This window comes from Pestalotiopsis fici (assembly GCF_000516985.1).
Source record: "Pestalotiopsis fici W106-1 unplaced genomic scaffold PFICI_Scf_7, whole genome shotgun sequence".
NCBI lineage: Eukaryota > Fungi > Ascomycota > Sordariomycetes > Amphisphaeriales > Sporocadaceae > Pestalotiopsis > Pestalotiopsis fici.
In genome coordinates this window covers 3288462-3307814 of record NW_006917097.1, presented here as the reverse complement: position 1 = coordinate 3307814, position 19353 = coordinate 3288462, and the positions used below count along the sequence as shown (strand labels likewise).

The 19353-nt window shown below is 50.0% G+C and overlaps 9 protein-coding genes across 9 annotated transcripts; 5 read left to right on the top strand and 4 right to left on the bottom strand.

The window, feature by feature from the left end:
• Positions 1-287: 287 nt before the first annotated feature.
• Positions 288-1880, bottom strand: PFICI_10628 (uncharacterized protein; the record flags this gene model as incomplete). Its single annotated transcript, XM_007839209.1, has 5 exons — positions 288-889; positions 969-1033; positions 1109-1226; positions 1284-1650; positions 1731-1880. The coding sequence occupies 5 exons, from the start codon at positions 1878-1880 to the stop codon at positions 288-290; spliced, it is 1302 nt and encodes a 433-aa protein (XP_007837400.1).
• A 2474-nt stretch (positions 1881-4354) lies between these two features.
• PFICI_10627 (uncharacterized protein) lies at positions 4355-6288 on the top strand (the record flags this gene model as incomplete). The annotated part of the gene is made up of 6 exons (XM_007839208.1): positions 4355-4544; positions 4609-4781; positions 4853-5105; positions 5166-5274; positions 5348-5751; positions 5810-6288. 6 exons carry the CDS (start codon positions 4355-4357, stop codon positions 6286-6288), a joined length of 1608 nt encoding a protein of 535 aa, XP_007837399.1.
• Positions 6289-6992: 704 nt separating this feature from the next.
• PFICI_10626 (uncharacterized protein) lies at positions 6993-8570 on the top strand (the record flags this gene model as incomplete). Its single annotated transcript, XM_007839207.1, has 3 exons — positions 6993-7112; positions 7186-8344; positions 8416-8570. The coding sequence occupies 3 exons, from the start codon at positions 6993-6995 to the stop codon at positions 8568-8570; spliced, it is 1434 nt and encodes a 477-aa protein (XP_007837398.1).
• Positions 8571-8983: 413 nt separating this feature from the next.
• Positions 8984-10300, top strand: PFICI_10625 (uncharacterized protein; the record flags this gene model as incomplete). The annotated part of the gene is made up of 1 exon (XM_007839206.1): positions 8984-10300. One exon carries the CDS (start codon positions 8984-8986, stop codon positions 10298-10300), a length of 1317 nt encoding a protein of 438 aa, XP_007837397.1.
• A 349-nt stretch (positions 10301-10649) lies between these two features.
• PFICI_10624 (uncharacterized protein) lies at positions 10650-11310 on the bottom strand (the record flags this gene model as incomplete). The annotated part of the gene is made up of 2 exons (XM_007839205.1): positions 10650-10815; positions 10874-11310. 2 exons carry the CDS (start codon positions 11308-11310, stop codon positions 10650-10652), a joined length of 603 nt encoding a protein of 200 aa, XP_007837396.1.
• A 382-nt stretch (positions 11311-11692) lies between these two features.
• PFICI_10623 (uncharacterized protein) lies at positions 11693-13165 on the bottom strand (the record flags this gene model as incomplete). The annotated part of the gene is made up of 1 exon (XM_007839204.1): positions 11693-13165. One exon carries the CDS (start codon positions 13163-13165, stop codon positions 11693-11695), a length of 1473 nt encoding a protein of 490 aa, XP_007837395.1.
• Positions 13166-14632: 1467 nt separating this feature from the next.
• Positions 14633-15703, top strand: PFICI_10622 (uncharacterized protein; the record flags this gene model as incomplete). Its single annotated transcript, XM_007839203.1, has 1 exon — positions 14633-15703. One exon carries the CDS (start codon positions 14633-14635, stop codon positions 15701-15703), a length of 1071 nt encoding a protein of 356 aa, XP_007837394.1.
• Positions 15704-17184: 1481 nt separating this feature from the next.
• Positions 17185-18455, top strand: PFICI_10621 (uncharacterized protein; the record flags this gene model as incomplete). Its single annotated transcript, XM_007839202.1, has 2 exons — positions 17185-17259; positions 17325-18455. 2 exons carry the CDS (start codon positions 17185-17187, stop codon positions 18453-18455), a joined length of 1206 nt encoding a protein of 401 aa, XP_007837393.1.
• A 298-nt stretch (positions 18456-18753) lies between these two features.
• PFICI_10620 (uncharacterized protein) lies at positions 18754-19201 on the bottom strand (the record flags this gene model as incomplete). Its single annotated transcript, XM_007839201.1, has 3 exons — positions 18754-18890; positions 18954-19135; positions 19167-19201. 3 exons carry the CDS (start codon positions 19199-19201, stop codon positions 18754-18756), a joined length of 354 nt encoding a protein of 117 aa, XP_007837392.1.
• Between the last annotated feature and the right edge of the window lie 152 nt (positions 19202-19353).

Genomic DNA, 19353 nt, shown 5'->3' with positions numbered 1-19353 from the left:
GGGGGGGGTGGTTGGGATCAAGGATGGACAGATGTGTTTGCTCTCATTCATCATTGCCAATGATTAATATATTCTACTGCAATTATGATGTGGCAAACGACAAAGTCGGATTTGTTAGTGGGAAGTCTATTCAACAGTAGCTAAAACCCAGTTGGTGAAGAATACAGAGGTCGATGAGCCCATGCGACGCTACGCTGTACTGTAGCTCAATACTGTCAATGGTATCGTTTCCTACCTGCTCTCGCTTGGGTCTAGATTCGTCAGAGCCAAAGATGAACGGAGCTGTTTCAATTGAAGCGACGCGTGCTGCTAGTAACCTGATACTCCTCCGTAACCTTGATGGTCTTTGCATGGCGACGATCTCTGTTGTGTCCATCCGTCTTGTTACAATTATGATGTTCAACTTGGAGACCGAGAATCTCCTGCTCGCTGTCTTCGTCGCTGTGCCTACGGCCGGTGCTGACGGCAAAGGTCTTGGTGCCCGTATAGCTGCCTACTACGCCCGGGCTTGAGCTGGTCTCGGACTGATGATCCGGCTGGGCAAAGACGCTTTCCTGTTCCATCACGGCTTTGCCGCCCTCGAGCTCCACGGCCGTGTGATGATGGTCTTCGTCGTTGTCGTCGTCGTGGGCGTGTTGACCTTGGTACTCGGAGCTGCCCAAGGTGCGCAGGCCGTATGATTTGGGACTGTGACTTGGGAACCAGCCTCCCAAGGTCTTGATGCCGCTGCCGGCCCCACGACTGTTGCCCGAAGCTCCATTGCCCGAGAGCTGCGATGTGAGTTTCTCCAGAAATGTCCGGTACAGGGGCCGGCAGATAGGGATGCCGATGCAGATCATGGTGACTGAGATTTCAGCGGCAGACCACACAATCAGACCGACTGTGGCCTCTATAGGTAAAAACAGTCAGCATTGCTTCTCACGTCTGAAATTTTCAGAGGAAAACCGAGAGTGGAGGAGGGCACTCACTCAAGTAGTCGGGACTTGACAGTTCGGGGACTTCGAGCGTACGTTTGATGCCGCATGCGCCGGCACTTTTGTCTTCTCGTTAGAGTATAGTTCTTGATGCTAGAAACAGTCGTGAAGGGAGTACAAGACTCATGGCTTACATGACACCCAGACTCATACTGGAAAGGATAACGAGCTTCTCCCTCTTGTTCATCTGTAACTTCCAGATGAACAACCACGGGAACAAGGCAAAGAAGAAATCAACCATGACACACAAGACTAGACGAGACAGTATTAGTTGTCACATAACTGAGTACCGGGACACGTTACACTCACTACACAGCAGCATACTGACAGGCGTGCTATTGACCTTGCAGACGCCCACAATGCGCTTGTCCCACAGGTAGGCGGGCGGAGAGCACTGCAGCCAAAAGACGAAGCAGACGCTGACCGAGGCCGACATGAGCACGCACATGGCGGTCCAGATGGCGGCCTTGTGCCAGGGCTCGGTGACGAGCCGCAGCAGGAACAGGCCCAGGGACCACTTGGCCACGGCCATGCCGACCACGGCAAACGTCTGCCCAATGGCCTCGAACAGTACGGCGCGCACGGCGTCTTCGGCCTCGGGTATGTCGATCATGGACTTGCCAAAGCCGTAGTGGCCCGAGATGGTAATGAAGATTACGTAGCAGAGTAGGAGGATCTGTTTTGGGTTTCTAGTCATTAGTTTGTCTTTTGTATTGTCCCTGCGTCGTTGGATTGGTTTAGTGGTTAGAGACGTACAAATGCCAGATTGTAGACGTGGTCGTCGATACCATATGCCTTGACGACATGGGCTCTTGTATAGGTGCGGAGGACGACAAATACCAGTGTCAGAACTGTCAACACCCACATGGCCGTGACGGCAGATGGAGCATCGCCGCCATATGCCATTTTGCTAGACCTTGGAGTTTGAATTTGATGCGGTGATAAAGCTGCACTTTCGACGAAAATCTGTGGGCGGCCTCGTGTTGGTGATAGAAAATTACAGAAAGAATGTTGCAAGTCAGCTTGAGAGGATGAAGTTTCTGTTGATGTACGAATCTCTATACTGTTGAATCACTTCCCATATTTTACTGTTCGACGCTGGGGGAGAAGAAACTCCTTTAAAGTTATATTAAGGTTGAGATATGCAATGCGACATCATGGAGTAGTAATCGTTGGTCCGTGATCCAGCCTCGTCCTCGAGTGTCATTGCGTTTTTTTGCAGCGCATAAAACGGCTCGGGTAGTGACGCGATTCCCCGGTCAATTATTGACCTGTTTTGAGTCAAAGCACTCTCTCGTCTGTTGGCGACTCTCCCGAGAAAAAAGTGATATGCGCGTTGTGATGACTCGAATTGCAAGACGCTTGAGCTGATGGCTCATTGCACATGCTGAAACTGCCCCGAGGCGCAGTAGACAAAGAGACTGTCTCATAATGAGCTGGTAATGTCGTGGAGTATTCTTGGCTGCGAGCGCTATTGGGCCATCGCCAAGTAGATGGAAGTAATGAACGCGGGCGGAAACCAGGAACTGCATCCTCAATGCTCGTATCTGGAAGTAATGTTCTTGAGTAAATCATCTACTTTGCCTACATTTCTGCCTGTTGTCTCGGATCTGCAAGGCTACTCTTTTGCAGAATTGGGATATAAATTACCATGACCCTGTATAGGACCGTTGTCGAGGATTCTATTAAAATTGCATATACTGCTGTGTCACCCAAGCGCTGTTACCAGTCATGGTACCTACTTGCCACGAGGTTTGCCCAATATGGTGTGTAGCCCCCAAGGCTGGTCATGGAATTGCACTTTTGAAGAATGACATCGTCAAATACTGAAATACTCCATATGTAGTTGGTTATGAAGAGTCTGGCGCGTACTCCGCATAACCCTTGAAGTACTTTGGACGATCTTCAGTTGAGTTACTTATATTGTGACCTTACAACCTGCGCCATGTTTACTAATCATATAGCAACCCATAATAGATGGAAGCAATGATAATCGCGGGTATCTCTGATAATAGTGAACCGTAAATAACCCGTCATGAATTGTAGGTTCGATTTGTTGTCAACCTATGCAGAGCGCTCTCATACGAATGAATGCTGCAGATATAATAGAATGGTCCTTTTCCTGGAGTGTTGGAGGTTTATCAAAACACCATGGATTACTTGATTTATTTTTCAACTTCTTGGTTCATCACGAAGACATTTTCCCGCTGCCCCCACGAACATGACCATCCATGAGCGATCCAGAGAGTACTATGCCAATCATGTCGCGTTCGTGCAAAGCCGCATCCAGACACGTACTAGCCCTTGACGATCCAGCCCATCAGAGGATTGGGAATCTTTGATACCTGCAGCTATCCGTATTCCCCACCGACGCATGAGGTATGATTTGTTGTCGTCGTTACACAACCCAGCATATGGGGGGCGGGGTCTATAGTTGGCGGTTGGGCAACGGAATGCGGAAAACCAGGGTATCAAATCCGGCTGTCTCGAACAGGATTTGACATCGTCAGGGTTGCAATATTGTCCAGAACTTAAATCTTCCTTGCAGTATATCAATTCCCCCGCAACCGCCCCCGGGCACCTGGATGTCTTTTGAAAGGATTTCTCACCGGCTCGGGACGCGTTGCATTCTGCAGTTTCAGTTGATAGTGTCAGGCTATACCAACGGCCCCTCTGCATCTCGGGCCGTATCCAAGACATGCGGTTGGCTGCTTGGATATCCCTGCGGCCAGGTATACGTCTCTTTCGGCTCCTTGCATACGGAGGCATAGTAATATCTTATGCTCACTGGTCGTAGGCTCTTGGCCATGTCGGGGGCGATGTGGGCAAAGCCTTGTCGCCGTTGCCGTTCGTCCACCGGTTCATGTGGTTGCCCGACCGGGAGATTTGTATCATCAGCCTTCATGCTCAACATTCCGACAAGGGCTTCATTCTGTCATTACAAGAGTGCTAGTCATAGTAAACTTTATTCCTGAGGAAAGAAGATCAATCACTTGATGAATCACTCCACACCACAATGCCAAAATAATGACTTCCTCACTCTGTGCAAGGGGAAACTTTTTCCGGAAAAGAAGAAACCATAGCCAACTGCAGCCTTGATACCGTCTGCAGGGCTCAAGTTACAACGCAGGATAAGGGGGGACCCCCAAAGCCTGTTGCCACATGCAGGGCTGGCATTTTCCAATGTCACCATTAATACAAAAGTTCTGTGCATGCAACAGCCTCCAACCAATGCTGCGGTGCACATTCGACAAGTGATCAAGCTTAAATGTGCGTGGTATTCCGAGGTCCCGGTGATATTTTGCCCAAGAAAAAGCACACCCGCATTCTGTTCCAGGAATACCCAGACAAGAAGAAGAAAAAACACAGCACAGCAGAAAATGTCGGTTGCGCACACTGTCATCTATTCTGCATACACGGAGAGGATCATGCAGATTTTCAAGCAGCCTCCCGACTTGAGATCTACCGCGGTTGTAACCCTGGCTATAGCCATTGCCACATGGCTTGGTGTATCTTTAGTCTCTGAGTGGTTGTCGCCGTTGCGAGGCTACCCAGGCCATCCCCTGGCCAGTGAGTTACTGCGTGTCCTTTTACATCATGACTTTTTGACGTGATACTGAAGCGAAATGTACAGGATGGACCAACCTCTGGCGCTTCTTCCTCGTCAGGACGGGCAACTACCACCTCAGGATCCAGGATCTCCATGACAAGTACGGGCCGGTGATTCGGATTGGCCCGAACCTGTTGGACCTTGACTTTCCCGAGCTGATCAAGATCATGTACGGCACGGACGGCAAATGGCGCAAGGTAAGTAGACGTACCTATATGTAAACGAGGATATTAAGATTGACTAACACGAGTTGGTTGTTGTCTCAAAGACGGAGTTTTACCACAACAACAGCGCCGTCGTCAATGGCAAGATTACTTACCATCTATTCAGCCAGACAGACCATGCTGAACATGCCCGTATCAAGCGTCCAGTCATCAGGTACTACTCCCAGGGAAGTGTGTTGGCGCTGGAGCCACTCATGGACAAGACCATTAAAGACTTTTGTGCACACCTCGATACTCGGTTCGCCAAGGGCCCCCAAAGTGGCCGAGTATGCGACCTGGGTGAATGGATTGCCTTTTGTAGGTTAACGCATGCCGCAGTTTTATGATGTTTCTGATACTAATCATGTCAATCCCAAGATGCTTGGGACTTGATCGGTGCCGCAACCATGAGCCAGCGATTTGGGTACATGGACAAGGGCCATGATTTTGACGGAACCATTGGGTTCGCAGACAAGACACTGGACTAGTAGGTCACCAACATAAGCCTTTTTTCTTTGTCTCTCACAAGGCCACAGCAACTGACCATGATACACGCGCAGCTTTTCCGCTGTTGGGCAAATCCCGTTTCTAGATTTCGTCCTAGACAAGAACCCAGTGATGCGAATCGGACCACCAAATTTGAACAACGTGACGCGCATCGCACTGGAACACTTGGTGGCACGAATTCAGGGCAACGATAAAAGCTTTGACCCCAAAGTCCCGGATTTTCTTCAGCACTTTCTCGACGCCAAAAAGGCTCATCCAGACACGGTTGACGATGGCGTCATCATTGGCTACATGCTTGTGAACCTCATTGCCGGCGCAGACACTACTGCCATTACGGTCCGGGCCATATTCTATCATGTTCTCAGAGACCCAGCGGTGTACCGCAGACTCAAGGATGAAATCACTGCTGCCAATCTCGGAGAAGTCGCGTCCTTTAGCGCTGCGAGAGCTCTGCCATGTGAGTAAATGTTCCCGTCTCTTTCGTTGGTTACCATACACTAATACGTATTATTCAGACCTGGAAGCTGTTGTCCGTGAAGCCACACGCATACACCCCGGAGTCTGCATGCTCCTCGAGCGCTACGTCCCCGAGTCCGGTCTATCGCTACCCGACGGGCGCTTCATCCCCGCCGGCACGGCCGTGGGCATCAACCCCTACGTCGTCCACCGGAACCGGGGCGTCTGGGGTGACGACGCCGAGATGTTCCGACCCGAGCGCTGGCTGCAGGGGCACAGCCCGGGTCCCGCGGACGAGACCGACGAGGCGTACCACAAGCGGCTCAAGCTCTTCAACGCGGCTGACCTCACCTTTGGTGGAGGGTCGCACATTTGCATTGGCCGGAATCTAGCCCTGATGGAGGTGTACAAGATTACTGCCACCTTGGTGTCTAGATATGACATTCGACTAGTAGACCCCAAGAAGGAGTGGGAGGTAACGGGCAGCTGGTTCTGTAGACAAAGGGGTCTTATTTGTCATCTCAACTCACGAAACTGAGGCAAGTTTGATGTATTCATACTCGGACATGTCGACGTTCTCACCTATTGCCGTGCATTGCCGGAAACGTGCATGTTTCATCTATCGTAAGCCGGTAAATGTATCAGGTCATCAATAAACATTTGTTACACAAAGCATATCCAGACATTCGCCTTGCATAGAAACTCGCCACAGACATGCTGACCAGCTGAAATGCTGCGCTACGTGTCACTCATGTGATTGCGCGCTTGGACACACAAAGCCAATCAGCCCTTGCTACATTCGCTGACCTGTTGCTGTTTCGATTGATTTGTGGCGCATCTAGTATGCTGATGGTTAACAGCTGAGTCTTTATTAGACCCAAGTGGCACGCCAATGTAGGCGTTTGAGGAAAACCCCCTACATAAAGACGACCCAGCAGCGTGGGTAAGGGCGTGCACTAAAAACGGTCTTACAATGCACGATTCCGAGTCAGGCAATTTTGGGCATTCAACATGGCGGTGTCAGCGCTGCAATGGATGTGTAACGAGTCACTGATGAATGTACAGCGATTGGCATTTAAAACCTGGAGCTCGAGCTCCAGTTGGTTGCTATAATAGACTACTCTGACTCCTTTGTTCAAAGTGCTTGTCGTGCCAGCTATATTACCTTGTTTATTGTAGCTGCAATTTGAAGGGTACTTGTTCCCAATTGCTCGTATTTAAAAAAAACAAAAGACAGACGAAATGGCCCCTATAATCGCCGAACTTCGAAATCTCATTACGAAAGGTGATGTTTTAGTACCGGGAGATGAGGGTTACCCGGACAGTCTTCAACGCTGGAGCGCCACTTGTGTTCGTCCTGCAGTATGTCCTCACTAATCACAGTGACCTTATACCATTGCAATTTGCAAGTTATTTAAAGCTGACACCAGCCTAGGCACTTGTCATTCGGCCAGCAGACTCGACAGAAACCAGCGCAGCTGTAAAATTTGCAACATCAAACTCAATCCCGTTTGTTGTTCGCGGCGGCGGCCATAACCCAAGCGGTGGTTCGTCCTCGGATGGGGGTATGGTGATTGATCTCAGTCTTCTCCGCTCGGTATATGTCCACGAGGAGACACAGTCCGCCACATTCGGCGGTGGCTGTATCTGGGGTGATGTCGACTCGGCATTATGGGAGAGGGGCTATGCAACTGTTGGTGGCACTGTCAGTCATACCGGAGTGGGCGGTTTGATCCTCGGCGGTGGCTATGGAATGCTGACCGGACGATATGGTCTCAGTATTGACTGCCTCATCAGCTGTGAGGTCGTCTTGGCAAACGGCGACGTTGTTACTGCAAACGAAGGCGAGAACCCTGATCTCTTTTGGGCACTACGTGGTGCGGGCCAAAGCTTTGGCGTCGTGACATCGTTTACCTCGCGCATCTTTCCGCAGGGAGAAGTCTGGGGAGGCGTCGTCGTCTGGCCGCTATCGGCCATACCGCAAATCGTGTCGTTCATGAATGACTTTGTCCGCAAGACGAATGGCGACCAGTACATGATGCCGATGCTGGCATGTCACCCAAAGACGCTGGAACCAGTCATTGCGGCATCATTATTTTACAACGGCGACAAGGAATCCGCCGAGTCGTTTTACGCTCCAGTCCTGGCGCTTGGCAAGGTGATGGATCAGACGGCCGTCATCCCGTACCCAAAGGCCAACACATTTCCCGAGCCAAAGGTTCCTCACGGCAAGCGATACTTGTTTAGTGGAGCCAACTTTCTGTGCCCGGTGGATGTTGATCTGATACAAAAGGCATCCGACATGTTCCACGCACTGCTTTCCAAGCCCGGGAATGAAGAATTGAAAGCACGGAGCATGGTGGGATTCGAGCTCACACCGCACACCAAAGTCCGATCCGTCCCTACAAGTCATACGGCATTTGCAGGCCGAGGGGGCACCGCATACAATGTCATCATTGTGATATCGTGGGATACCGAGGAGCGAGACAAAGAAGCCAAGAGAATCTGCGCCGCGATTGCCGGATTCATGAAGGAAAATGGATGGAAGGGTGATGAATCTGGCGATCGCGGTGGTACATACTACAATTACCTAAGTAAGTGATTCCATTTGCCTGGGCTTTCGAGTCATGTTTTGGCACTAGCTAACAAGACAACAAAACCCCAGACCCCGTCGTGGAAAGCGACCGCGCCTTTGTCAAGGCTGATCGTGTATTTGGGCCAAACGTCGAAAGGCTTCGGCAACTCAAGACAGTTTACGACCCTAACAACGTCTTTAGGAAGGCTGTCAATCTTGTTCCCGCCTCTCATACCGATTCTTGAGGGAAAAATGGTTCTGCCATTTGCGCAAATCTCTTGCTCATGATAGCCCGGAAAATATTCAGAATCATATTCAACGGTGGTACAATGACATTGTAAACACAAGGTTGTTGATGGCGACAAAGGGTCCTATTGAATTGGAGCTGCGCTGCCAGGGCCCAACAAAGATCCATTACGGGAGTTTCTTGGGACAAAGAGTTGTATTCTTTTGCAAAGGATTCTGTGTTGCCTACACCATATACATTGTTTTGTCAAGTAGTAGGCATCAAGCACGTTGTATCGAATAGGATCATGTATAAATATAAGGGAGTACATCTAGTATTAGCATTCGCTTTGAAATTGAAACTATATCTTCAGAATCATCCGCGAATGCAGAGAAACTGAATACGCCTCTTCAAAAGTCCCCCTAATCAATCATGTCGTCCCAGCCTCCCACACCTGGTATGAAAGCGACGCGCTTCCCTCCTCTGACTCGAGGGTTTGAGTTTGAATTCCTTATACCATTTCGCTTTGACAAGGTTGACGGCTACCAAGACATTGTCATTCCCGAGGGTAAACACTTTACCATGTACGCTGGTTGTATTGTGCTACCCAGAGAAAATTTCTACCATGATGTGCCGGAGATCATGTTTGCAGACGCACGCAACGAGTGCCATCACATCTTGTACGGGCTCTTGACTATGCACGGCATCGACTGCAACGACCCCGGATCCGTCGAGACCTACGATACCCTCCCCCCTGAGCCCGGTCACCCGAACGCCCAAGTGGCTGGCGCTCCGGTCTACTATCGTTGGAATATCAAATCAGACGCTAGTCTCGGGGCACTCTGGGCGGATCATTGGTCCGAGGACGCCGGACCATATCAACTCGCCGACGTGGAGATTGTATCGCCCCCTCTGCTCGACAATGATCCCGATGCTGACAAGCAGATCAAAACGGTATTGGAGATAATCCAGAATGTATTCCTGTGTTTTACACCGAAATGCTGTGGATTACATATTCACATTGGCCAGGGAAATGTCTTTTTCGACGCCGACGCCGCAAAACAACTCGCCGCCCTATTCTTGTGCGTCGAGAGACTCTTCAATAGCCTTCATCCCGGACACCGCCGCCTGGACCCGTTTAACCACCCCAGCATCCGCAACTGGACCAACGCGGGTGCAGGAATGACGGCTGAAGAGGCCAACAACCCTCGTCACACTGTTAACACGTGGGATGAATGGACGCGCGAGTACGAACCCGAAGTGCCGACCCCCCGCGCCACCCTCCAGCGCGGCGTCGAGGCGCTCTTGGGAACAACGAGCGTGCCCGCCGTGATCAAGATGATGACGGCGCCCGACCGCCCTGCCTATACCTTTGACAACCTCCTCAATCACGTCAAGCCAACTATAGAATGCCGTCAGGGCGCCGGCACCCTCAACCCCGAGTGGGCACTACACTGGTCGCACATTCTGGCGGCGGTCGTCGACTTGGGCCGCCGGGCCAACGGTACGTTATTCTGGCTGCACCTGGTCCCCACGCTGTCGTTGATTGGAGAGAATGGTGAAGCCTCCGAAGGTGCCATGACCATTGATGCGTTTGTGCGGAATGTCCTAAAGCTTCCCGAGACTGCTAATTATATCGCGAGAACGACTCCGCATGAGCGATGTTATCCACCGCTCAAAGGAGATCAGGTGACATGGAGACGGAACCCAGAACTCATCCCTCAGATAAAGCCAGCCATGCTGCCGTGATTTGCACTTTATTAACATAATCCCGTCGACAGGTATTTCAGCAGGCTACCAGCTAAAATGCTGCAGGAACTGGCCAAAACTTGGGTAAGAATCGGTAAGTCTAATGTAAGAAGTCTGCCTAGACGCGGTAAGTATAGTATCTAGACGTAGTAAAAAAGAACGAATCCCCACGAATTATTTTATGCACTGGTGACATGTTGAGCACAATGTGAAAATTATTTTCCTTGGTTAATGGGGTAATCCAACAATACAAAAATGATGAATTCGTTCTAGAAATAATGCTGAAGGGCTCGCGAGGCGCAATGCTAATCAGTCGAGGAATTATCAAAACAAGGTCATGAAAGCTGTCCTAGCGTCTGAGACTCAGCGTGGCGACCACTTCGACGGCTCCATTCGATTCCCAGCAGTCGATAGTCCCATCACCCTGTACCCGGTCGAACTTGCCATCGTCAAATTTTGTGCTGTATTTCTTGATGGTTGTGTTGACAAAAACCTCGGCATCAGCATTGGAGATTCTACGGGCGATCGTGTTAGTGGGCATAAGATTCGTGACAAGAGAGTATAGTTGCTTACTGCAAGGATGTATGACCGTCAGGAACTCGGCCGTACAGGGAGCAAGTGTTGTGCTTGATGAAGGCATAGTCTACACCAGGGACGAGACCGTCTAGGTTCCACCAGCCCCAATGGTCCTCGCTACGGTAGTAACTGAGAATGTAACTACAATCCTCGGTGTAGGGGCTGTCAATGACGGTAGATCCAATGTCGCTGGTAGGAGTGCACAGCGATACGAACTGATCGGAAGGGAAGAAGGTACTGCTGGGCCCGTAGTCTGTTCTGAGGACCTTGTTGGAAGTATGAGTGAGCTCGCGGTTCACCAGGATCGTGGCGGTTTTGCCGTCTGCATTGGTGACGCGGCGCTCAACCATATGGCTTACGGCCGCAGCATCTGCCATGGTGCAGATGACACTTGACGCCAGAGCGACAGTGAGGCGAATGACAAAGCCCAACATGATGGATTGAATTGATTTGTCTGGACCTTGTGTGTATTGATCGCAAAGATATTTCAGAGGGCGGATGAAGAGCGACGACAATAGGAGGTGGGCTGGCTATGGTGTTTTATTTACACTCCAGACGCGTGACGACGGAGCTGGTGATGCTGCGTCGAAACATATTTTGGTTGTTGTCACAATAAAAGCCAGGTCATATGTACTCCAAACCAGATGATGCAAAAAAGGAATGCGCTCAACGTGCGTACTGGAAGGTAAAAAGGCCGCGCCAATGTTCGTATTGTGATGTCAAGGTTTGAGCTACCGGTCATTCGGGCGCGGCTGCATACCCTTGGGAAATTTCTTTGCCACGTTACTGCCAAATGCCAGAAAGAAAAAAAAAGTGTCAGACGGGGGAGTCGCTACTAGGTTCAGAGTTGACTCGGAGTTGGTCAGTCAACAACGACTTTTCCTCGGTGCCAAGTCTTTCGGGTTGCCGATCAGCCTGAAGACACATCCATCGCTCTGCCGCCTTTGCGAGCCTTACGCACGGCTGATCGATCCATCGCGTGTACATGTCGGCCAGCCAGATCTGCAGCAGCACCACAATCATCCATCCTATAAACCACGTGATGACGCGTTGCCGCCATGTCTCGACGCCAGGCCAGCCTCTCAGACCCCAGCCGGGTATAGCCGGTTGATTGCCGCTGGCAGGCCGTGCTTCCGCGCCCATGAGGTAAGGTTGAATTAGGTTCAGAAAGGGATGCTGGAGGATATAAAGGGAGAAACTGATCCTGCCCAGGTATTGAGGAAAGGGCAGCTCAAGACATTGGCGCAGGGTTCTCAAGTGGCCTATTGATCCTACGACAGCAAAGGCCGAAAGCGCGAACCAAAAGTCCGACGCATTATTGGCAAAGGGTTCTGGTACATGGGCTACCAAGAATTGATATGTCTCGGGAAGTTGCTTGAAGTCCGTCGGCCAGGACATGACGAAGGCACCTGCCAGAAACATCAATATGAGAATGATGTTAACAAGACCATGCCAAATCGACCACAAAAGACTTTGGGCTTTCGTTGTCTCTTCTTCAGAGTCCTGCTCTTGGCGAATATGTATGTATGCCAGTAGGCAACCCCCTATAAACTCAAAGGCTGCCCATCGTCCGCATTGCAGGGTGTATTTCATGATTGAAATCAGAATCGGAAGTCGAAACGTAGGTCGAAGATGTGCAATCAACAGTATGGTCAGAAACAGGAGGTAAGAGTGCGATAACTCGATCGGAATTGTCCAGAGATGCACATTGTACTTGGGTCGCTCCCCGAAGTCCCAACTCCAGGGCCAAGCAATACGAAGGAAGAAGTCGGAGCTCCAATCAGAGATCTGAGCCCACAAGGTAGGTTGATACTTGAGGTAATGCAAAAAATATCCAGCACGGGCCCAAAAGACGAGTGAAAAGGTCAGGACAAGACATGGCCCCAAGAGTCTGATTGGTCTTCTAAAGATCGACGACGATAGTGTTTCCTGACACTCATCATGCTGGCCTGCCACGAGCTGCTGTAGAGGTCGAATCGATAAAGCAAACCCAGAGACAACAAAGAAAAGATGAACCATGGGTTTACCCGCATACAATAAACGGACATATGGCAACTGTAATAGTGAAGAGGATTCTTCTACGCCATAACCTGGGTGAAAGAATTTGAGGTTATAGTCGGTAAAGTGGTAGCCCAACACTGCCAAAGCTGCTAAACCTCGAAGCCCGTCGAGGTATGATGTCGAGTGCGTCTTCTTTGGCCGTGGGCGAGTAGTGTGTAGCCAGTCTTGGGCAAAGCTTGGAAGTATGAATTTGGCCAGCTCGCTGGACCATCTTGATCGTATCGTCATGACTGCCTGTCAACGTTATCTGTACAAGAAAAGAAGAAAAGGGATGGCTCGAGAAGAGACATATTTCTGTACAAAAGACACATACTCCAGAGCGTGCTGATGGTCCTACACGCCAAGGGATGCGAAATTAGCGATTCCTGGCCAAGCATAAATCCCAGACATGATCTGTTGTCCACCATGACATGATATTGTACCGTCAAACATGTTGCGTTTGCAATGCAGGCGAGCAACTCGTATATACGATCCAATCAAGATACCAAGGCATTGATCCACCTAGTCAAGCTGTAATAAAAATGGAAATCCCCAAGAACGCTTGAATATTGGGACTGGCTGAGAGGACCTGGGCATGGCGCCGATGATTATTTTCAAGGATCCATTTTGCTACAGTCAAGTGCCGTCAGCCAAGAATATCTTTCCCACCTTGGCATTGTGGGAATAGACGATCCGGCGATGCCACGGAGTTACGAACGGATGAAAGTTCGCTAGAATGTTTCAAGCCGTGTCGATCCTCGGTGTTTAGTCGTTGACTAGCCGCGAGAGACCATTTACCATTAACCGCGAAACTCATTCTGAGGCAGATTGGAATCTCAGAATTCTGGGCCTTTAAAGCTTAGCTTGGCAATGATCGTTCAAGATACGAGAATTGAGCTCAAGGCGGACGTCGCTCAGGCTCTCGCAGCGTCTACCTAGTGGTCATTTCTCATCTAGATGTCAAAATTCCAAAACGATTTCACAGAAATCGTAGCTTTGCTCAAGTTGAAATAATCTGAGGAGTGATCGCGGCCGATGCCAGGTAATGAAAGTAATACGTTTTCTCCAATCTAGTCCCGACACCATAATACTTCATACGCGCATTGTTTCTATTGAACAGACCCATATATCCAAACGCACATACCATTGTGTCCAATCCAGAGATCGAGGTCGCGATCTATTATTCCCGATGAAGGAGTTCTTCTTGGTGTTAAAAAAATAAAAAAAATGGTGCTCTGGTTCAATACCGTGTCTTTGTTTACATGCAAAAGATGGCAGATTAGGCTTTCCGTCGACCATGCAATGCAGACGCCAATGCAGATGCAGATGCATGATCGGTAAATGTTGAGAAGCAGAAGGTAACCAAATTCAAAGCTTATAGACTTAAAAATCTGGGGTAAACGGACCTACCTAAAGTTGGCTGCCGGCTCTGGTCATTAGCGGGTTCCAGACTGTGACGCACTTGTCACCCCGCTGCCTAAACTTTGTAAAGTCCCTCCAAACACCCCGGAAAGGAAATATCCTTTTGCACAGTCAGTCGCATTCACCAGTGGCAACCCTCGAAAGTTGTCCGCTTGCGCGCATCGCGCAGAAGCAGCTGCGCAGACAATATTCTCAATAACGACGTCCCTCGTTGCCCTGTCCATCCGCCCGTAGCAACAACTAGGCAACATACAGTATCGAGTTGCGCTCGCCGGCGCCATTCCCTAGCTCAAGATGCAGGGCTTCAACATGGGCCGGTACGTCCCCCCGGACCTCGAGGGGACGGTCTCGGGCAACAAGCTACACAAGAAGCACCCGCTCGGCTCGCGGGCGTCCAAGCCCGGCGCCCTGACGGTGCGCTTCGAGATGCCCTTTGCCGTGTGGTGCGGGACCTGCCCCAAGCCGACCATAATCGGGCAGGGCGTGCGCTTCAACGCCGCCAAGAGCCGCGTGGGCTCCTACTACTCGACCCCCATCTTTGCGTTTCGCATGAAGCACGCCGACTGCGGCGGCACCATCGAGGTCCGGACCGATCCGCAGAACACGGCGTACGTGGTGACCGAGGGCGGCCGGCGCCGCGACGATGCCGAGGGCAAGGTCCGCGAGGGCGACTTGGAGATCTTGACCGACGCCGAGCGGGAGAAGCTCCGAAACAACTCGTTTGCGAGACTCGAAAAGACCATCGAGGATCGCGAACAGCTGATTGTCGGGAGGCAGAGGGTGGAGGAGCTGCAAGAGACCAATAACAGGACGTGGGAAGATCCTTACGAGATGAACCGACGGTTGAGAAAAGAATTCAGGGTCGGTCGGCACGAGCGGGAAAAGGACGCGCTCAAGACAGAGGAACTAAAAGACAAACTGAGTTTGGGTATTGAACTTGTGGCCGAGAGAGAAGAGGACAAGCGACGGGCCGGTCTAATCGACTTTGGCTCGACTTTGCAAGACGGTCGAGAGGACGATTTGGAACGAAAAGGCTTGAGCCGACCTTTATTCGACAAAAAGGCCCCAAGGCCCAAGAACGAAGCTTTGATTGGGGCAAAGCGGCTCAAATCCGAAGTCAAGGCGGAGCAGACAAAGGACAACTTGGTGTCTGAATTAGTCGGGAATACGCGAGTTGTCACTGATCCATTTTTGAATTTGGACAGGAGCGCGTCTGTCACTAAAGCTTCCCATAGGATGCCAGGTATCAAGCGGAAGCGTGTTGAAGATGAAGATCCAGAGACTGGCAGATCGTCCCCGGAGCACAAGGTGAAAAGGGACACGGCATCGGTGGCTTTGGTGAGCTACGACTCTGACACAGACTGATGATATTTATGGGCTGCAACGAGTTTTGTAAGGCGTTATGGACAATGGATTCAATGATACCCCCGCTACTAGCATTTATTTATCTAGACTTAGAGTAGACTCACAGTGAAATAACAGAGACATGTATTAATGATACAGGGATGGTATTTTATTCTGTGATTTCTACCATACTAAACCAGTTAGCAGAATGGCTAAGTCGCGGTGACGAGGCCGCAATTGACATCCGCTCACTGAGAATGTAATTCACAACGCGCATGAAGGTCCAGGACTTATTGCTTGGAAGATTTGTTGATTCATGACCCAAGCCATCGCGTAAACATGGCTCGCGTTGGATTCGTGTCACAAAGTCAATTTGGTAATGCTTTTGCAAGTAGTGGCAATAGTGGCTCACAAGTATTCCTCCAAAGTGTATATAGTACCTCGGGCTCTTATCATGTAGCTTTCCGGCAGTCTTGTTGTGAGGAAGTTATCTTCAAACCAAGCAAACCTACGCTGTTGCATTTTAAGGTTTCTTCGTATGATAATTGGGAAAGCGCGTACACGTCTTCCGTGTATAATATGCAAATTCTTTCTCTTTTGCATGTCTTTCACCTCCTGCTGTTCACCAATTTGTCTCATCCCGACCTGTGATACCTCCCTCATAAGCCTTCTCAATATTTGCTGTTTTGATCAATTTGAGCAACCTTTCTTCTTCATATCCCTTGGCTCGACCACCACAATCATGGCAATTGCAGTACCATATGAGCAAGCCCAAAAATGGGAATTTGAATTGGTTCAAAGCATCGCCTACCAGAGGGATGCTCCATCCACCGAATCTTCCGTAGTCGATTTGATATGTACGGACTTTGACCCATGTCCTTTAGTCACCACAAAAAGAAAACATGCTGCTGGGTCCTATCGCTGTGATGACATCCATATCCACCATTCACGCGTTGGAAATGTGACTCACGGCTCAAAGGAGGTACCGAAATGTTCTGCCATGGATGAAAAAGAAATTCTTATCATCGGCAGTCTTATGGGCACAGCTCGCGTGTTCGCGTCACAATCTTAAATGGTTCTAGTGCATAAGAAATATGCAAGTGGTTGGCTGTTGTTGACCCTTGCCCAGGTGGTCGTGCATATAGATTTTGCTTTTGCCAGCTTCATTGCTTGCCAAAGACTCCGAAGCCATCTCTCGCAACACTGAAATCTTCACATGAAGTAAATCAAATCAAAAACCAAATATATTTGCTCCTTCGGATTGCTTTGACAAAGTGGAGGATTGATCGCCCAGGGCCACTACAAATACCGAGGGGGAGAAACGCGAACTGATGCCCTCGAACTTGCTCTTCGCTTCTTTTGCATCCCATTACCGTTTTGTTTCTCTTCTCATCACATCCGTACTCATCTATAGTCTTCTGGTTTTGAAGTTCACCAATTAATACCCAATTGTCTTCAACCTTTTCTACATTCTAATATTCTTCTTGATTTCAATCGTAATCATGGCCATTCAACTATCATATGAGCAAGCAAAAGAATGGGAGACCCAAATTATTGGAAGCCTCCCCGAGTGTCTTGTAAGGATGCATTATATTTCCGCTTCATCCTTGTAACAGACGACTGATTAGAATTGACCGTATAGTTCACACGCAATCCAACACTACAATCGCGAGCCATTGAATACTTTGCCAGCGTGCGCCTGGTGGAGTGGCGCGGCCGTGTAAAGAACTACCATGGCCCCTTTGACACGGCAGAGTGGCTGCAACAACGGCGAAGCCAGGAAGAGGGCCCGAGTTCGGGTTCACTGGCCAAAGTTCGGGATACCACCGAGATGGAACAGCCTGTACACCACCTGCGACAACTTCGCAAGAGCGTGACCGAGTTCCACGGCTTCATGTCCCTGCCGCGCGAGCTGCGCGATATGGTCTATCGCCACCTCGTCGTGACTGACGCCAAACGATTCGGGGAGCGAATATGCGTTGCGCGAGGGAAAGATTTCAACCAAATGGTTCGGATCCACGACCGATGTCCGAATCTCTGGAACAATCAATTGTTGGGCTCCAATTTGCCTCTCCTTCCCTGCACGGGCGCCTTGAGAGGTGTCAGCAGGCAATTCCATCTTGAGGCCAGTCGTGTCTTCTTCCAGAACAACAGGTTCATCCTTCCTGGCCGCGATTGTTCATGGCCCCGGTTCCTCAATGGCGAAGATCCAAAGAACGAGTTTGACGTAGAGCTAAAGGAGCTGACACTTTCAATGCGCGATGTCAGCTACACTTTTGACGCCTATATCCCCACTATGAAGAACAACCAGGGTCAGTTTATAGGGGCTTTCGACCACATACCGCCGCCGGCCGTGCAGGAGTTTCTAGGCCGTCTGCACAACAGTAGAAATGTTTCCTTGCAGAACAGGTGGACTCAAAAGATACTCGCAATGCGGGAGATGCGTAGTCTGGAAAGGTTACACATTGACTTGGATGAGTGCTCCTGCGGGTTTGGATGCTGTAGAAAGGTCGAGTGGGTACTCAACACCCTCACAGATAGCTTCAAGGGCCCAGTCAACGCTGAATGGTGCGAGAAAGACTTTGGAGGTCCTTGTTACCAAGCTCCCAAAGTCGTTGAGATCGGTGGTTGGAGAAATGACGAAGAGATGAACACAATTCTTGAGAGACTGGAATTGTTGAAGCCCATTGGCATGAAGGCTGTTCATTTTCAGAGAGCGTCCCCAAAGAAGAAGTCGGACGAATGTATCTTGAACAACCCGGGTACCCCGTAGTTGGGTAATTTCGGCACGACTGATCACTTTGAATAGAACATATGTTGCTGAGTGTGAGAATGGAGACAACTGTTTAGTAAAAGATTCAGAAGCCAGTCGACGTGCAAAACACCAGGACCACCTAAAAATATCAACATGGCGACTCGCTGACAGGTTTAAACCCCTAGAAATCAATTATATGCAAACTCCAAACGGATGAACCTGTCCCAAGCCATGATACCAATCCGGGACTCCTTGATCCTGACTTGTGGTCGTGTGAAACAGATAACTCAAGAAAACATTATGGCTGGCCGCCAGTTCATACATCGTCCATCTGACCGAGCGGCTCTTCTTCCTCATCCCCGAAACTGGCCACGGAAGACATGTCGTCGTCGTCCTCGCTCTCGGCGCCGGCCTCATCAACAGCGTCCTTGCTGGCGTATTTTGTCACATATTCTGCGATTCTTGTCAGCCGTGTTTGTTCCAAAACTTCGTGTATCGGTGCGATTGGCCGCGTACCCTTGACTTTTGCATCGTAGCTCTTTGGTTCTCTCATGAGCAGTGCCGCCGCCTCGCCGTTCAGAGGATCCGCAGGGTTGGGATAACGTAGAAGCTGGGGCAAAAAGACCTCGAAAATATTGATCATATCGAACATCGGAGACCAGGTCTGGTTGATGACATCCAGGCAGACAGAGCCGGACCTGTAAAAGAAAACCGTCTCTTTTTAGTGACTGTTCCTTCTCTTGAACTGCTGTTATGTGTTTCATTCGGGAGACCAAAACACTCACAGCTCATCGATGTTGGGATGGTAGATGCGGTTGACGAAGCCGATACTGGGCGACTTATACGGGTATTGGTCGGGCAACTCGACGTGGACTTTCCACACTCCGTCTTCGAAGGGTGCTATTGTCACACGTAT